The sequence below is a fragment of the Schizosaccharomyces octosporus genome (assembly GCF_000150505.1).
Source record: "Schizosaccharomyces octosporus yFS286 unplaced genomic scaffold supercont6.2, whole genome shotgun sequence".
Lineage (NCBI taxonomy): Eukaryota > Fungi > Ascomycota > Schizosaccharomycetes > Schizosaccharomycetales > Schizosaccharomycetaceae > Schizosaccharomyces > Schizosaccharomyces octosporus.
This window is the reverse complement of record NW_013185620.1, coordinates 2,923,412-2,946,757: the sequence shown is the minus strand read 5'-3', so window position 1 is coordinate 2,946,757 and position 23,346 is coordinate 2,923,412. Positions and strand designations below refer to the sequence as shown.

The following is a 23,346-nucleotide window of genomic DNA, read 5'->3' as shown; positions in this document are numbered from 1 at the left end:
GTCGCTAAACGAAGTAGTTAAAATTATCAGATCAAGTGGGTATAGAATAGGTAAGTGTTTTGATGCTGTTTGAAGGTTTTTGCTTTAGTTGATGCTTATTATCAGAAAAATATCGTTGAAACAGCTCTAAAATTATTATGCGATAAGTATAGTACTTAAGCAAACATGACCAAACTTTCGTTGTTTATTCTGTTGAGATCAACGGGTAATTTAAAGATTTTAATTTACACATAGCTTTCGTTTCGTATACGAAAGCTTCCGAATTCCCTATTTCATTGTGTAATCTGTTAGTATAACTCTAGCATGTTTTCTTTTTGCCTGTTAGATCTTTTGTTGCCGACTTCTTCGTTTACCTGAGATTACTTAACGCTAGAACACTTATAGCTGCAGAAAACAAAGCCGTTATTTCTTTCGAAAAGATATATTTAGGAATAGGTGAGAATGATATATCGACAATAATTGCTTGGCGTTCAATCTCTTTTGACAGCATGAGAGGAAAGCTTTCTCTAAATTTAAAACATTACAAGGAAACTGTAGCAATTAAACAGGTAAGCGGAGTATTTTCTTATACAATTTATGCATACGAAGGATAATAAAAGAAAAAAGAAGGGAAATTACTTAACCTGTTGAATCTGTACGCCTATGTCTACAACCAATGTAACGATATGACTCCTTTCCCTTTTCATCCAGAGATTAAACCCATAAAGTTTTAGTTCGATTTCTTCATATTTAACAATTCCAAAACCAAAGAATTTCTTATTGATCCTGTTTGATCTTTTAGAGGTTATGCAACATTTCGGCTGAGTTGTATAAATAGTAATCTACAACATTACAAAACAAAACAAAATAAATGAAAGAAAATAAAAGAAAATAGGGAAAGGTATTCAAGATTTTCTAAATCCGTCCTCTCTCGTTATAGAATCGAATATCCAGCTTACGAAATTCCATTGTCAAACACTTTATAGCGGTCGTGGTTGTCTCTTCTGACATACCATATTCCAAACAAAGAAAAGATCTTACAAAACAGTTTCAAGACAAAATTCTTTACTTAATATTATGCCTGCGAATAAACAGTTATATGTCTTCAGCGACTTTGACGGTATGAAAACAGATATACTAAGAACGATTCTTAAATCAGATGTTGAGAAGCTCACACCTAACATTTAGGTACCATCACTCAACAAGATTCAAATGATTATTTGACTGGTAAGTAGTCTAAAATTGGAAAGAAATAAAAGGCTTTTCCTTGTAGGCATATCTGTTCTATACACGTGCACATGTAAAGTCCACGGTTTGACATGTCTAAAACAAGAGAGCCTTCTTTGTGACAAAGAAGTTTTAGTGCTATTTTAGAAGATAGAAGCTAATTGTTTTCATTAGATAACTATGGTATGGGTCAAGCTATGCGTGTTCAGTTGAACCAAGAAATCATCCAAGGAAAACTCAGCTTTCGGTATGTGACAATGGATTCATATTACATATGTTAACCAATTCTTAGTGATGGATTTGCTCAAATGCTCAACAGTGTACCCTTGAAGTATGAAGAAGCTCTTGAAACTCTAAAGAAGAACGTTGCCATTGATCCCGACTTTTCTTCTTTCTATGAATGGTGTAAAAAAGAAGGTGTACGTTTGGTCATTCTCTCTAGTGGAATGGAACCCTTCATTCGCAGTCTTTTAGAACAATATTTGGGCAAGGAAGAAGCCACCAAAATTGAAATTGTCTCCAATGACATCAATGTTCATGAAGATGGCACTTGGAATATAGTATATCATGACGATACCCATTTCGGTCACGACAAGAGCCTTACCATACGCCCCTATGCTCAACTACCTGAAGAAAAGCGACCTCATATGGTCTACTGTGGAGATGGTGTATCTGATTTAAGTGCCGCCAAAGAAACTGAGCATTTATATGCAAAGAAGGGTCGTGATTTGATTACCTACTGCAAGAGGGAGAACGTTTCCTATACCGAATTTGAGACGTTCGCTGAGATTCACAAAGCTCTTATTGAGTTCAAGTCCGAAAACGTTGATAAAGCCTAATCGTTCCGTTTTAAACGCTCATTTTATACAATTCACTGATACCCAAATGAAATTGTTTAGCTTAACGTAGTTTTACTCATTAGGCTGAGATGTAACCACTTAAAAAACTCAAGAATCTTGAAATAAGGCAGCATAGCTACCTGCTGAGTATTTTATCGAAAACCAAAGACGATAACTTCATAACAGAAACTCTATAAAATATATATATGAAATTCTGTTCATTTACTACTTCCACCTACAAGCCTTGCTATTTAAGTCCCGTATTTTAGACGAATTAGTGATGTTTTGCTTTCCTATTTACTTACTGAATTTGAAACCATCCCACTAATGGAAATTGGGTTATATTTCCAAAGCTTTTTTATTATTAATAATTATTTTTCTTTCTTTTCTTTTCTTTTATTCTTTATTTTATTTTAATTTTTTTCTTTTCTATTATTTCAATACCTTCTTGCCGTCAACAACAGTTGTGTATGAATACGTTTCTTACCATTAAGAATCATTCTTCCGTTACTCAGCAAGTGGTCACTTGACTCTTTTCCTTTACCAAAAACTAGCTGAAGAGTAGTCAGCTTTTTAAAAGAAAACAGAGGAGCTCTCTTTTATATATCTTTTGATCAAAAGGTATACATCTTCCGTCTCTTTTTGTTTGGGAACGTTCAGACGTAGTTTCAAGAGAGGTTGATACTAGTGGTCTGCTCCCAAAAAAAAGAAACAATCTCAATAGCAACGATATAGTTCAATTAAATAAAACCACTATAGTTCTTGATACGTTCGACTTCTTTACTTATTTTTGGATCTATTCAGCAACAGCGTTTGATTTGCATTAACGATTGATTTAACGATGTCAGAATTAACCGGTTCCAGAGCTGATATAGACCGCTGGATTGAGCAGCTGTCGAAATGTGAGCCTCTTTCTGAAGATGATATTTATCAAATGTGTGAATTGGCCAAAGGTGTCTTAGCTAATGAGTCGAATGTGCAAAGTGTACGATGCCCTGTAACTGTATGTGGTGATATCCATGGACAATTTCATGATCTACAAGAGCTGTTTAATATTGGAGGACATTCTCCTGATACAAACTATTTATTTATGGGTGACTATGTGGATAGGGGATACCACAGTGTAGAAACCGTCTCATTGCTCGTAGCGCTCAAAATACGATTTCCTCACCGCATTACCATTCTTCGTGGTAACCATGAGTCTCGGCAAATTACTCAAGTTTATGGATTTTATGATGAATGTCTTCGCAAATATGGCAATGCCAATATATGGCAATGCTTTACTGATCTCTTTGATTATTTGCCTTTAACAGCCTTAATAGAAGACAAAATTTTCTGCATGCATGGAGGTTTATCTCCTAGCATTGATACCTTAGATCATATCCGAATCCTTGACCGTATCCAAGAAATACCACACGAGGGCCCCATATGTGATCTTTTATGGTCAGATCCGGAGGATCGTCCCGGATGGGGAATTTCACCTCGCGGTGCTGGCTACACGTTTGGACCAGATATCGCCGAAACATTCAATCACAACAATGGCTTGGACTTGATTGCCAGAGCTCATCAATTAGTAATGGAGGGCTACAATTGGACAAATAGCCATAATGTAGTAACGATTTTCTCGGCACCCAACTATTGCTATCGTTGTGGAAATCAAGCAGCTATCATGGGGATCGACGACCATATAAATTATGCCTTCATCCAATATGAAACGGCTCCTAGAAAAGAAGAATTGAGAGTTACAAGAAGGACACCAGATTACTTTTTATAATTCTTTTATTCTTACTCTTACCCCTACCCCTATGACCTTATGATAGTGTTTGGCAACTCGTTGTTAATTTATTCAATTGTTCTTCTTCATGCTTTATTTAATAAACAAAGCTTCCAACCGACAGTGTATACTAGGAAACTAGTACACGTAATTCTTATAATCTGTGATATTATTTGCCTAGTCTTATAATTGAGACACATCATGTAATATAGTCTAAAAGGAAGTTTGCAGATAAAAAGCCAATTTTACAGTTCTAAAAAAAGATTGAACGAACCTCTGATTTCGATGTGTTGTATATTTCCCGACTCCTTGCAACAGCTACATAATCATCGTGACATTTAAGACATGTCTAAATAAGACAAGGAGAGATAAACATTAGTATCATGACAATTCATTATTCATATAAAAAATCCGCTTGTAAAGAATATTTAGTTCATTACCAATAAGCGCTCCGTAAACCGTAATAATTTATTCATCAAGTCTAAATAATAGTTAGCAAATATTTACAATACTTCCTTCAACTAACATGTACTTTTCCAGCATGGCACAGTTTCCACCATGTTTAAAATCAACCACAAAGCGATAGTATTGTCCACTGTAAGAGATTACCTGTACGTGAGGTTTTGACGAACAAAAGACAATCTTTCCGGAAAATGACGACTCCGGTATCTTTGCTGTAGCAAACTCCTTTACAGCTTCCAGTGGTTTAGTGACATTGGACTTCAGAAATTTCGACCAGTTGGATGAGCTACTCACTGAAGAATCAGGAGAATGATTAGTTTCGGAAATGCTTTGTTTTGACAATTTAAAGATGTGAATAGTCCCATTTTCGGAGGCACAAGCCAAAAATGGTTCTTTTGGATGAAAAGCAATCGAAACTACAGATGCAGGCAAATAGCCACGTCTCAATTCCAAAATCTTTTCCCCTGTTGATGTTGACATAATGCGTATGACAGTACCTTTCGAGGATGCTGTGGCTATTACATGTCCATCTGGGTGGAATTCAATACATCGTACCGGACTTGAATGGCAGTATAGCAGTGTAATGGGCATCGCCGTCTCCAATGAAGTCAAGTATACATGCCCTGGAACTTGCGGTGAATTGTAAGCAATAAACGATTCATTCGAAGAGAACGCAATTTTGTTTGAAGAAATTGTTGCCAAAGTGTTAATCAAATTTAGATTCTTTAGAGCGTAAACATAGATGGTTCCCTTAATGACTACAACCAAACGAGTAATAGTGAGATGTGCATTCAGTACCGGAGTAGGATAGAACATGTTACAAAGATCAACATTTTTCTAAGATCATTTATGTTAATAAAATATATTTCTGAGTGAACGAACCTTTATATCAACGAGCTTAAGTAATCGAGTAGATGCAGGCGACACCTGAACAAGCGCAACAAGCGAAGATTGATTAAGCATTTCGCATAGAGCAACACCGTATGTTTCTAATAGACATTATCATCAACCCTAAAACTGCTGTCTTGCGGCCGTAATCTTACCTTTCGAGAAGCGTAAAGTGAATGGATCGCATTGATAAATTTGAAGTCCCGTTTCTGTCCCAACTGAGAGGAAACTAAATGAATGATTTGTCAATGATAAATCTTCGACGAGGTACTCACCGTTGATCCTGGTTCCATGAACAATGTAATACGATGGGGGCCATAATATCGACAAATTAAGTTATTTCTTGTAAAATTTATGGAATTAAAAGGATTTGAAAACTCAGGAATACTTTTTATGTGTAACACCATTAAGCACCCGGATTTGCTTCATAGGATTGTATATCTTCCTAAGTTAAATTCAATGCAGTGAGAAATCCGGTGAATGGTTTCAATGTACTTAGTATTAATAAAAGATTAATTGGTCACAATTTCTGTTGTTTTTCGTATATGGTAATCGAATTGACAAGAGCAGTTTTTGAGAGAACCGTCGGTGTTTCACTATGAACAACTACGTTTGATGAAGCTAAGGGTTTGGTAAGAGCCTCTGGAAGAAAAACGAATAAATAATTATCCAAAAAATACAGGCATATATAATTAATTTTATCAAGATCAATGGATCCCATAGAGTGGGAACGGGAATTCGAAAAAATTATTGTTTTTCGAAATACAGTTTTGGAAGGTAAACATAGCCAGATTGAGGTACCAAAAGAAGCTAAGTTGAATTTCTTAAAGGAGAAGCTTTCGGCCTCTATAAAAAATGGAAGTAAAAAGAGGGAACACTCGCAAAGCGTTACATTACAAGAGGATACCAGCTTGGATGTGAAGGATGCAGAACCAAAGGTTAATAAAACCTCTAATTCAAAGAGATCAATAAGCGAGACTCCATTAATAGAGGAATTAAATCCTGTCTCTAGCGAGTTTACAAATATTCCTGGATTGGGATTATCTCGAGTACAAAAAAGTGAGGGATCATTGGAGACATTGAATCGAGAACACGTAGATTTAAGCAAAGAAGAGAAGCATGGTAAGGACGATAATATAGAAAAAGGACATATGGAAGAATCACCTCTTTTACCTTCGAGATTACCCGATCTTTCCAATATGCCGTGTCAAGAATCAGCTTCAGACGAAACAGGGAAGCCTGAGAAAATTGAGCAGCAAAGGGAATCTTCTAAAATTCAATCATTTGTTAGTAAAAGTCTTGAACAAATAGACGTGCAGTCTGTTAAGCAGGCTTCCTCTCACAAAGACTCGCAATCTGCTTCTGACATACCGTCCCCTCCTATGTCCGCGTTTGCACCTTCTAGAGTCTCTGCTCCATCACCTCCACGTGTTCCTAGCTTCTCTGTTCCAAGCTTAAAACATATTCACTCACCGGTGAATGACTTGTCTTCTACAAATGCAGAAAAAGTTCCAACACATCTTAAATTTCCTTCGCCACCTCCATCAGCAGCTATTCAGCAACCATCAAAAAATGTTTATTCTTCATCTTTAAAGGATGAATCTGCAAACGTTACCGTCAAAGACGAGGAGTTATCACCTCGACCCCCTTCTTCGGAGACACTACCTAGTTCGTCAAAACCTTTGGAGCTTGAACAAGCATATAGTTCGAATCGGGTACCTTATGAAATGAATCATTCACATACAACTATACGGCGTATTCCGGATTTACCTTCCAACGAAGTGTATTCCGTTCCCGCTGATGCTGGGTTGTCTCGACCTATCTATAATTCTGAGGTTACCGGTGTTCGTTATTATCCTTACGAAATGAATATGACAAGGATGCATTCTCCTTATCCTGCAACTTTTGAATCTATGAGTGTTCCTCCTGGAAGTTCGGGGCCTCCTCCACAGTTTGCATCCTACAATAGGGATGCATCCTATTTTCCACAGCATTATCATCCTGCAGAATATTCATCGAAGGAAATGCAAAACATTAAAGCAGCACCACTTTATGGCGATTTTGAAAGTTATAACGATCAAAATAACTCTTCATCCTCTTATTCTCCATATTATCATCATCGTATGAGAAGTACCAATGCTTTTCCTCAGATACAGGGGCCACCTTATGTTTCTGGTTACTACAATCCAACAGCTGTGGACTACAGGAGTAAAACTCCAAACCCTGCGCTTCATACTTATCCCATGAACAACCGTAGTTACATTAACTATCATCAGAGTGGGAGCTACAACTACTGAATAGCTTTTTTTGAGATTTTTTATTTTTTTTGGATTATAGTGGTTCCGACTTTCAGTTTTGGAAAACTAGAATTTTGCATATATATAACAGAGTTATACTGTTTTAGAAGCTTATTTATTAATCTTATGATAGTTTAATTGTTATTTTCTTCAGAGTACAACGATGAACGAAGTATTAGAGTTTCCTACTAACAAAACAATATATGTAGAGCCAGATTATCACAATGCTCGTTTTTTTATCTCACCAAATATCTGAATAGTACTTGCTTGTGTGTAACTATCGATTCTGTGAACTAGAATCCAAAGGCTACACGAGATCGTCGCCAACCAAGAGCCAAGACTATCCTCTGTAAAGTAACCCATTGTATATGGGCTTGATTACTGTAAGCTTTCTACATTATCATTATAATGCATACTAAATACTAAATGGAATAGAGAATTCAAAACCTTGAAAGGTCTGGAATATGGGTGTTAAGAAATAGTCTAAAGAATACCGTCCGAGATATCCAGAAACAAAAGAATATCCCATTGAATAAAAAACAAGAAAAATTGAATTCACTTGGACAACGATATGTTGTGAAAGGACACAAGCCACGGCCAAACGCAGCTTTGTTTCTGTCTAGCAGATGGGATGAAACAGCAAAGGCATTAGAAGAGTCATTACGCGCAAACCAAATCAATGAATCAACGTCTATTGTTTTAATTGATCAGCCGTATATGATTACAGAAAAAGTGATTCGGATTCTAACCCAAAGAGGGTTTACAAGAGTTTCTTTATATGAATTGACTACGAAACGTTTTGGTTTACAGCATAAAGGTGGGAAAATTTATCTTTCAAAGGTCCCTTTCCCTTTTAGATATGATTTGTTAACGAAACAAGAAGAGGAATTTGATCCTATGAATCAAGACTTCTACAAGACGACAGATTTAGTCAGTTTCATTTTCAATTCAGAGAAAGTGAAGAAACATTATATACCCTACAAAGATCTACTTGTTTATAAGCTGCTAGATTTAGCGACATTGCCTTTTATTGCAGCTCTTGAAACACTATATTCTTGTCGGGGGAATCCTACCAGCAATCAGGTCCAGTTTGAGTATGGGAAGAAATATCTCTCGGAGAATATGGAGATTATTAATAAGCTTCCTATATCAAGGTATGTAAGCTTTACCCGGTTTAACACTCCAAGGTTTTATCGTGTAGGATGTCACACAAAGTCAATCTTCCGTAACGTTCCGTTAAATCAACTATTGAAAAAAAACGAACTTTTAACAATGCTCGATTTCTTAATATCAAAGGGGAATGAATTACAACTACCTACTACCTATAATTCTTTTTTTCGTGATACTTTAAAGTATTCTGATGAATTGTGACAAACTGAGAAACCATCAGACCCCTCTGAAAATACATGAATTGAGGTTGACAATGCGTCTACGAAAAAATGTTAAAACACTGGAAAAGTACAATACTTCTATGAAAAATCAGAAAAAATACTTTATTAGTTTGGGTAATTAATACTAATGTGCAACAATTCAATACCCGCAATTCATCAGTTTTTGAGTTTTAACTATTTAATTAATCACAGAGGACTACTAAATAAAGAACAAAAACTATATTAATTCCTGGTTTAATGAGAGAGTTATTGTTTTTTATTGTTATACGTAGAACTTTCGACATTAGATGTACCAGATGTATCCACCTATGCTAAAATCTCAGTATCTTCCTACTAGCGGCCATTCGTCCTCATCCGTGAAGAGTAGCTGAAAAATACCAAGAAAAATTCTTTAAATAGTCAATTGTTTATTTCTTTTTGTTTTCTTTGAGGTTGATCAATCTGAAAGGTAAATTGACAATTTTATACGTACGGCCTGCAAGAGGGGGTACTTCCTTCATAAAAATCGTAAATATATATCCTTTAATGAGTTGTTTAATAAACATTTAATAAATTGGAATGGACGCGAATCGAAGAGTGCGGTTTAACACTGAAAGAAGGCACTTCTTAAATACTAGCCAAACGCCGTATGCTAGCCCGACTTCCTATCAACGACCGCCTCCCTCCTTCTCAATAGAAGAAGGAGACGAAGAATCTGATGAGGATGATGGACCCCAATTTCTCAACGTCCATAGAGCTCCTTCACCCGCTGTTATTCATAGACAGACGGGGTCTGCTGGTTCTGCGGAAAACGGAAACTTGAATATTCCTTCATTACCAAGTCCTGTTGCCTCTAGGCCTGTTTCTGATAACAATAGCATTGATGAACGTTACGCCTCAAGTATTCGAACCCAGAATAGTCCAAATCATTCACTTACTAATTTAACTAAAAGGCCTACTTTGGATCGAAGTCATTCTGCTCCTATGATTGGGATAAGTCACATGGGAAACAATTCTGCTCCAGATTTGACTTCTACTGCCCCTAAAATGCCGCCATCTGTAAATGAAGCTTATAAGCTTGTTGCAGCTCATACCTCGGCAAAACTGGAACACATGAGATTGAGTGCAATGAAAAACACAGGAGAAAATGCTGATGAAGAGATTGAAAAAGATCCTTTTGAGGATGAATTAGACCTTTTAAATCACCCTAAGAATTACAAGGCTGGTGTTCTTTCTAGCTTGCTAAAGCTATATACAAATGCTGACACGGTTACGTCGAGTAGAATATCTTTAAAACAGCCAAATGCTTCTAAAATACAAAAACAATCACAATTATCTTCAAGTCATTCCCTTACAGATCTTATGCGTGCATCAAATCAGACGTTTATGGGTCCAGCAGTGGGATTTCAATCTCGTGATGATTTATCGGATCTTCCCAGATTAGCGAATCAGAAACACAAGAAGTTTCACTTTCCACATCATTCAAAGAAGCCTTCGTCTTTAAATGAAAAATACAAGATTACCGTTCACTTGGCAGATGTATTACAAAGGCAAAAATACATTTTAAAGCTTTGCCGGGCTCTCATGACTCATGGTGCGCCAAGTCATCGGTTGGAGGAACACATGTCTTCTACTGCAAAAGTTTTGGAGATCGAGGGACAGTTTTTATATGTTCCCGGTTGTATGATAATATCATTTGGAGATACAAACACCCATACTTCTGATATGCATATTGTTCGTGTTAATCAGACGGTCGACTTGGGGAAATTGAAGTTAGTTCACGATGTTTATAAAGCGGTTATTCACGACCTGATGAGTGTTGAGGAAGCCATCAATGGACTCGACACTATCTTGAAATCACCCCCTTATTTTAAGACTTGGATATTAGTCGTAACCTATGGTTTTGCAAGTGCTTTTATTCTGCCAATTGCATTCTCCGGTGGTTGGATTGATCTCCCAATCTCTTTTTTTTTGGGTTTGATTATCGGAACTCTTCAACTACTCGTCGCTCCAAGGTCACCCTTGTACAACAGTCTCCTGGAAGTCACTGGTTCAATTTTAACGTCCTTTTTGAGTCGAGCATTCGGAAGTATATTTCGCGATCATGCAAGTAAGTCGAATCCTATATTCTGTTTCGCGGCTTTAGCGGAAGGTGCGATCGTGCTAATTCTTCCTGGTTATATCGTCCTGTGCGGATCTCTTGAATTACAAAGTAAAAACATTGTCGCAGGAAGTGTTCGAATGTTTTATGCCATTATTTATTCCCTATTCCTGAGTTTTGGTATCGCTATAGGTGCGGCCCTGTATGGATGGATGGATCATCATGCAACTTCGGAATATACTTGCAGTGTTGATCGGTATATTGACGATAAATGGAGAATTTTGTTTGTTCCTCTTTTCACTGTTTGCTTGTTAATTGTAAACCAGGCACGACCATCACAATGGCCAGTGTCTTTGTTCATATCTTGTGTTGGTTACGTTGTTAATTATTTCACGACTCAAAAACATTTTAAGAACACGGCGGCCATAGGAAACGCTATAGCAGCTTTTGTTATTGGTTGTCTTGGAAATCTATACTCTCGTTTAGGGCAGGGTGTAGCATTTGCTGCCGTTTTGCCAGCCATCTTCGTGCAAGTACCTTCTGGTTTGGCTGCCCAAGGTGGTGTTAAGTTTGGAATCGATTTGGCTACCCAAATTAGTAACCAAAGCAACTCAACCGCTACCGATGAGTCTTCTTTTAATAGTAGTTCTCTCTCATTTGGTATAAACATGGTGCAGATAGCTATCGGCATTTCTGTTGGTTTATTTGCCTCTGCTTTGGTCATTTATCCTTTTGGAAAACGTCGTTCAGGTTTGTTCAGTTTTTAAAGAACAATTTTTTGTATGCATATCCTTTCTTATTTACATTCCCATATCTTGAAGAAGTGTTTTATTGTTAGATATGATTTTGTTGCTATGATTATGATTTCTTAAGGATTCTCACTTGAAAGATAAAAGTTCGGTGTTGGAGTTTTTTATTGTTATTATTTATTTATATGGTAATGCCTTTTAAACCATGTTGAATTATCGTTATGCATTTATACCTGGTTTATTAATTTATAATATTGTTAGTACTCCTGGAGTTGTATTCACTAGCCCGATTATTTATTTTTAATTCATAATAAAAAAGTAGACTAGCTCATTTACGTTGCTGAAAGATTAGTAGTAGGCACTACTAAAAATGGCATATAAATATATCAGAAAGTCAAGTAATCGAGAAAATATACTTATGAGTTATAGTAGTTCACGCAACCATACCTCCATTACTTGGATCAAGAGTGTATTCAAGTTTACTAAGTATCTTTGATACTGACAAAATGCTCATAAGCTACTGCTTATTTTCACGAACATGAAAACTATAAGACAAGATTTAATAACTCGTTCATAAAATAAGTTAGGAAAGAAACGTATAACAGCTTTTAGCTAAAGGCACAGGTCTCATTTAAAGCTTACTCTCTTCATTACGCCTGTTCTTGAATTTTTTTTTTTTTTTACTAAGATTGTCATATTAATTAGATAAATTACTGTAAGAAATTATTTTTTTTTCTTTTATATACATCATGTCACTTGATCAAGATATACATTGTTATTGCTTTCACTTTAAGGTAAACTGTGGTTCAAATATAATATCTGGTCAGAGCACACCATGGAAGAAGAAGAAGAAATAGGTCCTAGATGGTACAGACTTCTTGCAAAGTCTCAGAAAACCTATTTGTTACTGTATTTAATCACGAATGCCAACTTATCGGAGGCTAAATTTGTATATGGAACTTTGTCATTGACATTGGAAAACTGGCTGTCTCTACTAGTTAAGTTCTTACCAGAAACAACCGAACCCGACGTCTATATCCCTTACATAGATGTTGAGAATGATCAAGGAGAGATTTGTAACACGCTGGATGTGGCTTCCACTGTGAAACTTCCTTCAGACAAGCTATGCCAATATCGTTTGAGACAGATGGGACTTTGGGAAAGCAGTCTCCCTTCAATCCAAAACGTTCCTCAGTTCTATTCAATATTTTCTAGGAAGATAGTTGAAGAAACAAATCAGGTGCAGTTGGCTTATCTATTAATGAAAAGCTCGCAAGCGCCTTCTGAAATCAGAGAATGGAGCAGCGGACGGTTTGAAGTATTTCACCGACTTTCTCAATTTACTTCCGTACCAGTTGATTTGGATGAAATGGAGAAAGCTTCTATTCGTGATGTAATTTCTCTTTCTTTCCCTATTTTAAGTGTTGAAAACTGTGTTGCGATATTGAGCGAAGTCATTTTTCCTTTTATTCTATCTACAGAGTCAGAATCTGAGGGTTCACAGAACAGTTGGTCGTACGTATGGGAGAAATTACTTCAGTTAGTCAAAACGGATGGTTTAGAGATATTACATGAACTAATTATTCATTGGATTATTGAAGATACGAAGCTTCAATTAATGTTCATGAAAGTCGCTTTATCGTCTCTTTATATTTGCAACGAAACAACATCGACTTCTTTGTCATTGGGAAAACGAATCCTTGCAAGTATTCAGGAAAAATTGAGACTCACCACTACCCCTTATGATAATCTTCTGAAAGTACCAGTGGAGAATTCTATAGAATTTTTTTTATCCAATGATAATAATCTTACGAATCCAACAAGCGAGTCCGTTACGTTGTTGAGTCGTATTTTAGATGCCATTCCAATACTTGAAACCGCTAACGTCTTTCCCGTTCCAAATGTGCGAGCTTGTTTGAACATATCTAACTCAGATACGGCAGCACAGGAATCATTCCTCCAAAAGTATATTTCTAGTTCTCTCGGTGAATTGAAATCTACGGACTACAATGATTGGAATAATGTTTTCTCTTTCACACTCTCCTGGAAGAGTCAAAGTCTATTTTTTAATAAAATAGAATCAAACGATATTTCCCTCATATTTTTGAAACTGTTGCTATCAACATCAAATTTCAATGTTTTAGAAAACATGAAGGATCGATTAGCATTGCCTGGTATACATCCGGATATACTTCAAGATTGTATGGAATCTAACTTTTATAAAAATTTCCGAGCGGCTTCTAGTATGAACAAAAGTCGTGGAAAATTAAATACTGCATATAAAGTTCTGAATGTTTTTAGTGAATGCATCAGTCTTACTCCAACTCGTCGTCGCCTGAATTCTCTAATTAATACTGTGGATTTAATTAAGCAATATCATTTTCTAATAGAAAAGGGAAAACCGCTATCGCCTACGCAAATAGAGGAAAATCTAAATCCTGATAAATTGCTAGACTTCATTATAACACAAGATGACCGTTCATATCAACAAGTCGATGATTTGATGGCCCTTGTGATTGAAACTTATAAAGCCTGCGGAAAATTCGAATACACGAATGCTATTACCCAACTTCACCAAATTACAGAGCAAGTTGTGAATCGGTGTGTAGATGCCGCATTGTTGAAAAGCGATTTAATTATGGCAAAGCAATTGGTTGAAGACAGACTTGTTACGCTAGCCGAATCTAGTGTTGGTATGCGGAAAACGATATACAAAACTTGTTTCAGAATTGGAAAAACACCCTTAAACGACCATCTTTCACGTGAAATAAGACTGGAAATGCTGCAACTTGCTATTGCTAATGCTCCTAAAGAAGAACTAAATGACGTCGTAAATTACTGGACAGAATTTGAGTCAAACAAAGAAAGAAATGAAACTGAAAGCGACCTGGATGTTGATGCTTTCCCAGAACTTAACGAATCTATCAATTACGAAGAATTACAAGAAAATGAAGATGAATATGACTTTGACAAGGAATGGTCTCTCGCTGCAGCCGAAGTAGATTCACCCGAAAAAGGCGATACCGATGTAAATTATAATGAATCTGGTCCTACAACCCGTTCCTCTCGAGAGTTGTCACATAACGAAGAAGAAGATATAGCCAAGAAGGTTACTGAAACATTCACCAGTGGTTTAGGATGGGTCTTAGGTGTTCCTCAAAATTGAATATTATATGCATGTGAGCAACTACTACCATCATGGTTTGTACTCTACGTAAAAGTTATAATTAACGATAATATAATTTATCAAAAACGATTCTTTTCCATAATTATTGAAGATGAAAGATAGAAAAGTAGATTGTATATTAAATCGGATGGCGTAAAAGTAAAATAATTAGCGAAGGAGACGAGCTAATAATCGATATTAATTCACAAGATAAAATAATTAATTATTCCTAAAATGTTAGTTTAAAAATGACTATTTTCTTAATTAAAAACATACCAAACTTCAGTCATTAACCTTTGAACGGTATTGAGAGCTTCAAACCGAACTTCTGGATCAGGATGGCTCATAAGTTCCATAATACGTTGCTTCATGCCATACTTTACCAAAACGCTTTTACCTTTCGGGTAATATGTTATGTATGCACCCAAATCATGGCATGTAACAGCTAACGAAGTAGAGTTGTCGTTGTTTTGTAAGTTTTGAAATAACTTCTTAAGCAGGGCGTAGTTATCAGAATTGAGTTTTGTAACATTCTCCATCCAAAATTGTTCTGAGCGATGAGAAGGGGACCATTGTAGATGGCCGCTATTAACTTCGGATTTGTAAAAATCGAAGGTGGATAAGTGTTCGGAGCTTACTTCCAGAGTAGAAAGGATATAGTCCATATAACCAAGGATTTCTTCGTCGGCCCACTTTCTTCGCTGAAGGACTTTAACAACTTTATCAACATTTTCAATGAGCATAGTGAATATATTTTCATTAGGAGCTTTTTGCAAAAGATTGGAAAATATTGCAAGAATCAAACGGTAAACTTTGATTTTTGTATCTGATCTTGCGATCTGGACCATTACCTTGACCAAATCAATGGGTTGGTTAATTTCTTTAGAAATTGGGCTCTCAAAGGTAAGTAACCAAAAGCAGAAAAGGGAATAATACTGCACTTGGGAATCAGAAGCAGTTCTAAGTAGCTCAGCTAAACGAGAAGGACAAGAACCTTCTGCCCATACTGCATAACGATGAGCTTTTAGGCTCAATATAGCAGCAAGACACTGAGCGGCAAATAAACATAAATTGTTGTCCGAGCTTTTCATAAGTTTGCTTAAGTATTCTAAAAACACAGTGAACATCTTGGGGCAACTGCAGGCTACATATAAGTTTGATAAAGCAAACACACGAGCGAATAATAACTTTTCATCATCAGCAAGGTTGTTGAAGTAACTGAAAAGTAAGTTAGTACGTGTAAAACTCAATAAGAAAATGTAAGTTTAATTCTATGTTGTACTATCACATACGTATCATTTTCTTTGAGGAATTTGAAGAATAACGGAATAAAAAATAAAGAAAAGTCCTTGGAATCTAAGTTGGACAAGTTAGCACTATCGTCTTTTACGGCAAGCATACTTAATAAAGCGTCCGCAGCCTTCACAAAAGCATAGTGTAAAATACCAGGGTTCGTTGTAATCGAAAACAACTTCAAAAACAAATTCGTATACAATTTTACATCCTTTATAGTCGTTAGTTACGGATCCGAAAACAACAATAAAGATCAACGATCAGAATCCACAATGAGAGAAGACTTACAGATTCGACAATCATTTTGAAGACATCTATTGGTTTTCCAACGATGCTAGAAATTAACTCGTATTCATCCTCGGTCAAGACGCCCGACCTTTGAAAACCGTGCCAAGGAATTGCTGCACTGCGAGCATTGTCTACGATACTGTCAACTTTGAAATTATCCAATGCGGCCGGAGCAGGAGAGGCAACACTCTAAATTAATAATTATGTTAGTATAAGAATCTTCAACTAGGAAGGGCAAAGCTGATTCCAAAATACCTACTTCAAAGTTAATGTCATCAGAAGCCATTCTACTTTAGATTTCTTGGTTCTTTCCGTAAAGGGTCTTTAAAAAAAAATATATATATATATAATACGAATTATTAGAAGAGAAATATGTTATGCTTAACGTCTGCTCTTCAACCACAGAGTTATATGTGTGTTTTATAACTGTACGAAAGATATAGGCCTAAAGGAGGAATTTCCTCCACAAAAGATTATATAGACGGACATGCTAGTTTTTACATAATCTTTCTAGTAAACTTACAATTGATGTTTAAATAATATTTTTGACATGTAAAAGTATAAAATAAAATATTTTGATAAAAATGACGGACTCTCAAGCATAATCCAAGACTGGAAAGTTGAGTACTGTATGCAAGCAAAGAAATTTCATTATGCGCATTGATATACATTTCCTTTTGAAATTCAGATATTTTTTGCTTTTAGGAGAACTATGCATATAAGACATCGGTTCGATTGAGTACAATGTTGATTCCATCTTTTGACCCAAGAATTATGAAACGAGTTTTAATATAACTAACGTTGAACAAAAGATTTAAAATGGTGTCGCAAAAACCTCGTTTCAACTCAAGTATTTATTTAAGGTGTGTGTTTGTTCAGCACTTCTAAAACATTGCTTTAAAGGTATCGTATACAATGATACCATGAAGCAAGCAATTCGTGAAATTATATTCAGCCCTTTATGGTCGTTGTTTTTTGGTATATGTCATGTTTTATACAATATTCTTGCAATTGCTGTCGCATTGGTAGGTTGAAGACATACGTAGGTAAATAAACAGAATGACCAAAATGGTCTACTTAGAAGTTTCAAATTGGCAACCTGTAGGTAAGATAAATTTGGTAATTACCAATTGCTAGTGAATGCAGCTTCTTTTAGGCTGTAAGCTTAAGATTGATTCCTCCTTTGTACAAAAGATTGCCTATACTCTGGTAATTCATGCATCCCAGTTTTAATCGATTGGGAAAAACTAAGTATTTGTTCAGTATTTTCCAACGGGGATCCTATTTCTCTCGTAGTAAAGGTGAAGTACGTATAATAACAAACAATGCAGAAACTCGAGGGATATCAACAAGGACTAGAAACTCTGAAGATCTTCTTTCGGGCAAAAAAGCACAACTATACAAAGTTGTCTAAAATGAACTGAGAAACATTGGTTGCTTTCGTTCTGTATCTAATAATCCATGATTGTAGTTCAAGTTTGATGGAGTAAGAAACGATTCAATGAAAGTTTCATCTGCTCAGATAATTAGTAAAGTGAATAGAAACCAGGAGCCTCCTTTTAAACGATTGCCTTTTCATTTATTATAGAAAATTAAACATGAAAATAAAAATGAGCAACATTGAGCTAATCTAAAACAAAAGAAACCAAAGAAAAACAGAAATCATTGTATCCGCACATTTAGTGATTCCTGCTTATTAGGTTAAACTGTCAAGAAAGCAGCTTTGGGTTTTTACGTAAAGATTCTCAAGAAACAAACTCGCCGACCATTTTGTTTCAGTTTTCAATTGTATTTTTATTTATTGAAATCACTGGAAATACTTCCAACAGTGAACTGAACCATATTCATGCGTATGGAACAAAGCTTTGGGGTTTAAAATGTTACAATTTCAACTAGAGACTTGGGTGCTTTTATTTCAAATCGAGTTGGCTTTATATTATGTAAGTACAACGATCAGTGTACTTATTGTACCAAACATATCAAAGTGGGAATGGTTGACAAATTACAGCGGTCATGGAGATATTAAAGGTAATGACAGGCATCGGCTTCTTTCAAGGCTACAGGTTCCTAAACACTGGTTCTGGCACTTCTATGCATTTGGATTTCTACTGATCGTGTCCTATGTGTACTTTTTGCTTTCGACTTTGCGGCAGAACCCAGTGGTACAAACGGCAAAGACGGAATTACTGTATAGTAGAAAATTACAAGTGTCGTTGGTGCTTTATGGGACTCATATGCTACGTCGGTTGTATGAAAGCATTCGCTTTCGTAATACAGGATCCAAAATGCAAATAACACATTATTTGTTGGGATACTTTTTCTATTCACATACCTTTCTAGCTATTGTAATCGCATGCCTAGGAAACTATGAACAATATATGAGCTGGAGACAAGGAATGGGTTTAACGTTGTACGTTTTTGGGAGCGTGTGGCAGAATGCGAGCCATGAACATTTAATTGCGCAAAAAAAGCAACGTTCCTATCTTCCCCTCCAAAAAAGTGGATTTCGTTGGATTGCAGGAGCTCATTACTTTGGAGAAGTCATTATATATACAGGGTTCTTATGCATCATCAACCACTGGATCCTGTGGCTTGTTTATGGATGGATTTTGGTCAGCATGACGAATATCGCAACATCTTACTCTAAAACATTCCAAAAAGCGAAAACTACTGAGAGCCGGCCACAGTGGATCCTTTTCCCATTCCTTTATTGAATGAATTCACAAGATACGTAAACAAAGTCATTACCAAACAACAAAAAAAGGGGAAAGCAAGGAACTGCATCATGGAAGAGAGCTCTCAATCGTGACTTTTGTGAGAGCAAGAGATTAAGGAAATATTGTTTTGAGTAGATAAATATGAGAAACGTTCAAGGCAAAACGTCTCCAAAATTAAAATGGATAGAAGGAGTCAAAGAAGTATAAGGAAAGAAAAGGCAGAAAGAAAGAGAAAGTACAGAATGAAAGAGCGTTTGAAGGAGGAACGAAACCGGAAGGACAATTCCTCTAACAAGCACAATAACGGTGAGATTGGATTTCTTATATTCTGCTTGATGGTTGAGAATCAAATCGTGAAGGGAAAAAAGACGTAAACCAAACAAAGCAGGGCAAAGAGAGTAGCTTCTTAGGCGTGAAATCCTTGGCTTGGAATCATCAGCCATTATTTCTCCGAACGCGAAAGGTAATGGTACAGGATGATTAATAACATCATGGAGACACCAAAAGTACTTACAATATTTTGAAGTTGTGTATCAGACATGTTCATGATAAAAACCGTTGAAACTGCCTTTTGTTTATAGAGTTGCAAAGGAAAGGAGACAGTGGTTGAATCGGAGACGCTTACATGTTCTTGGTGGTACAGATGTGGTATACTGTGTTTTGTAACGTTATAGCACGATTCCGCACTCCAAAGAGTTGGACGAAGAAACTATTCTGTTTCTTTTAGTTGTTTGCATCTGTAAGGAAGAAATGAAAAAAAAAAAGAGGAAAAATCCCAACAAAAGAGATGAAAAAAAAAAAAAACACGACGCTTTGAATGGCCCTTTTTCTTTCCTCATCTGGTGTGCTTGTATGAAAATCATACTATACAATTACGATATCCTATTATCGTATCATGATTTTATGATAATGTAACAACGCCAAAGAAAAAGTCGATTCATGATTTGTAAGGACTAAAGGAAATGACAAGGATGATACCAAACAACTTATTTAGCGTGTATATGGTTCTTAAATTCGGAAAAAATGGAGAAAGAAGCGATAAACTTTGTTCAGATCTGATTCAAACCGAACAGTCTCGTTTCACATCCATTCTTTTTCACCCAAGCAAAAGAAGTTTCTTCTATAAAGCTCATGCCATTTTCTATTCGTTCGTATTGCCTTCTTACCTTCTCTATCCTTCGAGAATCCTGTTTGTTTACATTTTTGCCAGCTCATTACAAATATCGCTTATATAATCTTAGCGTGATGTAGTGTACTACGGTCTACTAGGGTCGAAGACGCAATTCAGACTACTATTCTGGAAAAGTATTTGAAAGCAAAACGTCATCCCAACAAGGATGAGGCTCTGGACCGCCTTAACAACATAAGCGATGTCGCGTAAGCAGCGTGCGGAATTCCAAGTATAAATAGGGCTTTTGCTACTAACCAAGAACCATCAATCATTCCAAGAAGCATAAAGAGATTCAAATAGGAATTTTCTTTATAAAAAGTTTAATCGCTGATATTTGATTTGATTTATTTACATATTCTAAAAAGTATACAAGATGGTGAACCAAGTTTCCAAGACTGAAGATTTCAAGGCCGTTATTGCCCAAAACAAGCTTGTCGTTGTCGACTTCTTTGCTACCTGGTGCGGTCCTTGCAAGGCTATTTCTCCTAAGGTCGACCAATTTTCCAAGACCTACAGTGACGCCGAATTCATCAAGGTCGATGTTGATGAATTGAGCGAAATCGCTGCTGAAGCCGGTGTTCATGCCATGCCCTCCTTCTTCCTCTACAAGAACGGCCAAAAGATTGCCGAAGTCGTTGGTGCCAACCCTGCCAAGCTCGAGGCTGCTATCAAGGAAAACCTCTAAATGTAAAATGAGCTGCATCGTTTTCTGCTCTTGAACTGCGTTTATGTTGTGAAAGCATGGTCTTTCTCTTTAGGAACTCGTTTTTTTTTGTTAAATATTTGAATGAATGAATTAGAATCTATTCACTATTACTTTTTTAGCGACAATACTTGTCATCGCAAAGTCAAGCAAGTAGGTAATTTTGTAATCCTTCATCGTAGTCGTTTATGATACTTTTCTGCTTAGAAATGTAGAAAACTATTGTGAATCCAATTCATCTTTTTGCATTGGTAAAGAAACTGGTTATTTTGCTTTGCATTAGCCCGATATGCCTCAAGATTCTTAGATTCTCTCGCAATCGCAGGTCTTGCTTCTCTACTTCATCATGACTGTATGAACATCTTAAAAACTACCAACTGCGTGTTTTTGGATTCTTTTTTGATCATCTCATGAATAGTTTCTTTTTTATTGAAATTTCATTGTTGTTTCTTTAGCCCGTTTCAAGTTTTCACTGTGATTTTTGCTTTTTCGCTATTTGGAGTTTGTTTACGTCTCTTGAGTCCTTTGAATTCACTTGGTTGTTCTTTTTCTATTTTTGGTCTAATATATAATTTATAAGAATACTAATTTTTTGAAACGAATACTGTTTCGGTTCCGGGTTTTATTTATTTCCATAATAAACAGCACGTTTCGTTCTCCTTGTCTTACCATGCTGCTTCCCTCGCCTATTCGATCAGGCCCAAACAGGTTTGATCCTCTTCTCTTGATTTTTCGTTTTCTTTCCTCACGATGGTTTCATCCCACCCGTATCCTGTGGCTCGAAGTCCCTTTTGTCATGTTTATTATTTCCAAAGTCCCCTACACAGAAATCGACTGGATTGCTTACATGGAACAGATTGATAGCTTTCTTTCAGGCGAGAGAGATTATCGGTCCTTAGTCGGTTCTACCGGTCCTCTCGTTTATCCAGGCGGTCATGTATTGCTGTACACACTGCTATACTTTCTGACAAATCACGGTTCGAATATTGTCAAAGCCCAGTATATTTTTGCTTTTGTGTACCTATGTTCGAGTTTTGTCGTTGGGTGGATCTTCAAGACCGTTCATGTCCCTCTATATCTGTATGGGCTGCTAGTCTTGTCCAAACGTCTCCACAGCATTTTCATCCTGAGACTCTTCAACGATAGTTTTAATAGCTTGTTTGCTTCCCTGTTTCTATTGTCTGCTTGTAAGAGAAGATGGACACTTTCTACTATCTTCTTGAGTATTGCTTCTTCCATCAAAATGTCATCACTCCTTTTCCTTCCTGCTTATTTAGTTATCCTTCTACAATCAGCAGGCCCCAAAAAAACCTGGGTGAATATTTTTTCCTTTGCCTTTGTGCAGTTGCTTTTCTCATTTCCGTTTTCTAGCTTTATTTGGAGTTATTGGACTCAAGCTTTCGATTTCGGTAGGGTTTTTGATTACAAGTGGACGGTTAATTGGCGCTTTCTTCCGAAATTCATTTTTTACTCTCCGATTTTCTCTCTCATAGTCCTCTTTGTGCACGCTTCTCTTTTGGTCGTGTTTGCTGTCAGGAGATGGAACTACCCATCGAAAGCTTCTCCTTTACAAATGGTCCGGTCCATGCTGACCCTTCAGCCGCTCCCTTCGGTAGCTCCTATCTCCGTTGATTTCATATTAACCAGCCTGACTACGAGTAACCTTATTGGCATCCTTTGTGCTCGCTCACTCCATTACCAATTCTACGCATGGTTTGCTTGGTATGTACCTTACATGCTTTACCAAGCCAACTTTTCCATGCCCTCAACCATATTATTATGTGGACTTCAAGAATATTCCTGGAACGTCTTTCCAAGCACGACGATCTCCTCCATGATTACTGTGTTCATTCCTGCTCTTACTCTATACAGATTAATGACTATGAACCCTAGACGACCGTAAATCTGATTTCGTGATTCGATTAAAAAAAAAATGAAAAGGAAATGAAATGAAATGGAAATTGTTTTATAATTACTACTGGACCATGACTACCCGACATAGTTCTCACCTTTCTCACAATCAAGGAAAATCTCTAAAAAGTTATTCAATTAATTTATTGATTAATTCAATCTAAAATTTACACAAATTTAAACAAAGAAAAAGCATCGTCATAACTTTTGAATTTTCTCGTCAAAGATATTTCTCAGGGGATTGACAGATTGTTAAATTCATTTGTTTAATCATTCGATGATCCTCTTTGTCCACAGTACACTGACTGGTAATAAATCTCTATAATGTACGCCGTCTCTCATACAATACACCACTAAACATTTAATACCATTCAAAGCACTGCTTCAAACTGCTAGTAAGTATAAAGAAAC

General features: G+C 36.4%; 12 protein-coding genes across 12 annotated transcripts; 9 read left to right on the top strand and 3 right to left on the bottom strand.

Annotated features, from left to right (window-relative positions):
- Positions 1 to 1,056: 1,056 nt before the first annotated feature.
- Positions 1,057 to 2,045, top strand: SOCG_00751 (phosphoric monoester hydrolase; the record flags this gene model as incomplete). The annotated part of the gene is made up of 4 exons (XM_013163171.1): positions 1,057 to 1,099; positions 1,168 to 1,206; positions 1,381 to 1,453; positions 1,499 to 2,045. The coding sequence occupies 4 exons, from the start codon at positions 1,057 to 1,059 to the stop codon at positions 2,043 to 2,045; spliced, it is 702 nt and encodes a 233-aa protein (XP_013018625.1).
- Positions 2,046 to 4,259, top strand: SOCG_00750 (minor serine/threonine protein phosphatase Ppa1). Its single transcript, XM_013163170.1, has one exon. It carries the CDS (start codon positions 2,887 to 2,889, stop codon positions 3,817 to 3,819), a length of 933 nt encoding a protein of 310 aa, XP_013018624.1. The 5' UTR covers positions 2,046 to 2,886; the 3' UTR covers positions 3,820 to 4,259.
- SOCG_00749 (WD repeat protein) lies at positions 3,843 to 5,739 on the bottom strand. The gene is made up of 5 exons (XM_013163169.1): positions 5,445 to 5,739; positions 5,325 to 5,398; positions 5,164 to 5,270; positions 4,346 to 5,118; positions 3,843 to 4,300 (listed from the first exon to the last, which is right to left on the bottom strand). The coding sequence occupies exons 1-5, from the start codon at positions 5,486 to 5,488 to the stop codon at positions 4,288 to 4,290; spliced, it is 1,011 nt and encodes a 336-aa protein (XP_013018623.1). The 5' UTR covers positions 5,489 to 5,739; the 3' UTR covers positions 3,843 to 4,287.
- Positions 5,054 to 7,657, top strand: SOCG_00748 (uncharacterized protein). Its single transcript, XM_013163168.1, has one exon. It carries the CDS (start codon positions 5,880 to 5,882, stop codon positions 7,464 to 7,466), a length of 1,587 nt encoding a protein of 528 aa, XP_013018622.1. The 5' UTR covers positions 5,054 to 5,879; the 3' UTR covers positions 7,467 to 7,657.
- On the top strand, positions 7,597 to 9,046 carry SOCG_00747 (uncharacterized protein). Its single transcript, XM_013163167.1, has 2 exons — positions 7,597 to 7,849; positions 7,902 to 9,046. The coding sequence occupies exons 1-2, from the start codon at positions 7,835 to 7,837 to the stop codon at positions 8,835 to 8,837; spliced, it is 951 nt and encodes a 316-aa protein (XP_013018621.1). The 5' UTR covers positions 7,597 to 7,834; the 3' UTR covers positions 8,838 to 9,046.
- A 102-nt stretch (positions 9,047 to 9,148) lies between these two features.
- SOCG_00746 (DUF1212 family protein) lies at positions 9,149 to 12,030 on the top strand. The gene has a single exon (XM_013163166.1). The coding sequence runs from the start codon at positions 9,416 to 9,418 to the stop codon at positions 11,702 to 11,704; it is 2,289 nt and encodes a 762-aa protein (XP_013018620.1). The 5' UTR covers positions 9,149 to 9,415; the 3' UTR covers positions 11,705 to 12,030.
- Positions 12,031 to 12,446: 416 nt separating this feature from the next.
- On the top strand, positions 12,447 to 14,952 carry SOCG_00745 (secretory pathway protein Sec39). Its single transcript, XM_013163165.1, has one exon. The coding sequence runs from the start codon at positions 12,522 to 12,524 to the stop codon at positions 14,850 to 14,852; it is 2,331 nt and encodes a 776-aa protein (XP_013018619.1). The 5' UTR covers positions 12,447 to 12,521; the 3' UTR covers positions 14,853 to 14,952.
- SOCG_00744 (V-type ATPase V1 subunit H) lies at positions 14,949 to 16,874 on the bottom strand. The gene is made up of 6 exons (XM_013163164.1): positions 16,693 to 16,874; positions 16,434 to 16,622; positions 16,254 to 16,356; positions 16,145 to 16,208; positions 15,129 to 16,070; positions 14,949 to 15,081 (listed from the first exon to the last, which is right to left on the bottom strand). The coding sequence occupies exons 1-6, from the start codon at positions 16,717 to 16,719 to the stop codon at positions 15,072 to 15,074; spliced, it is 1,335 nt and encodes a 444-aa protein (XP_013018618.1). The 5' UTR covers positions 16,720 to 16,874; the 3' UTR covers positions 14,949 to 15,071.
- Positions 16,875 to 18,310: 1,436 nt separating this feature from the next.
- On the top strand, positions 18,311 to 19,147 carry SOCG_00743 (steroid dehydrogenase; the record flags this gene model as incomplete). The annotated part of the gene is made up of 1 exon (XM_013163163.1): positions 18,311 to 19,147. The coding sequence occupies one exon, from the start codon at positions 18,311 to 18,313 to the stop codon at positions 19,145 to 19,147; it is 837 nt and encodes a 278-aa protein (XP_013018617.1).
- A 445-nt stretch (positions 19,148 to 19,592) lies between these two features.
- SOCG_00742 (oligosaccharyltransferase subunit Ost4) lies at positions 19,593 to 19,691 on the bottom strand (the record flags this gene model as incomplete). The annotated part of the gene is made up of 1 exon (XM_013163162.1): positions 19,593 to 19,691. One exon carries the CDS (start codon positions 19,689 to 19,691, stop codon positions 19,593 to 19,595), a length of 99 nt encoding a protein of 32 aa, XP_013018616.1.
- Positions 19,692 to 20,541: 850 nt separating this feature from the next.
- SOCG_00741 (cytosolic thioredoxin Trx1) lies at positions 20,542 to 21,165 on the top strand. Its single transcript, XM_013163161.1, has one exon. The coding sequence runs from the start codon at positions 20,695 to 20,697 to the stop codon at positions 21,004 to 21,006; it is 312 nt and encodes a 103-aa protein (XP_013018615.1). The 5' UTR covers positions 20,542 to 20,694; the 3' UTR covers positions 21,007 to 21,165.
- A 529-nt stretch (positions 21,166 to 21,694) lies between these two features.
- Positions 21,695 to 22,927, top strand: SOCG_00740 (dolichol-P-Man dependent alpha(1-3) mannosyltransferase Alg3; the record flags this gene model as incomplete). The annotated part of the gene is made up of 1 exon (XM_013163160.1): positions 21,695 to 22,927. The coding sequence occupies one exon, from the start codon at positions 21,695 to 21,697 to the stop codon at positions 22,925 to 22,927; it is 1,233 nt and encodes a 410-aa protein (XP_013018614.1).
- Positions 22,928 to 23,346: the final 419 nt, after the last annotated feature.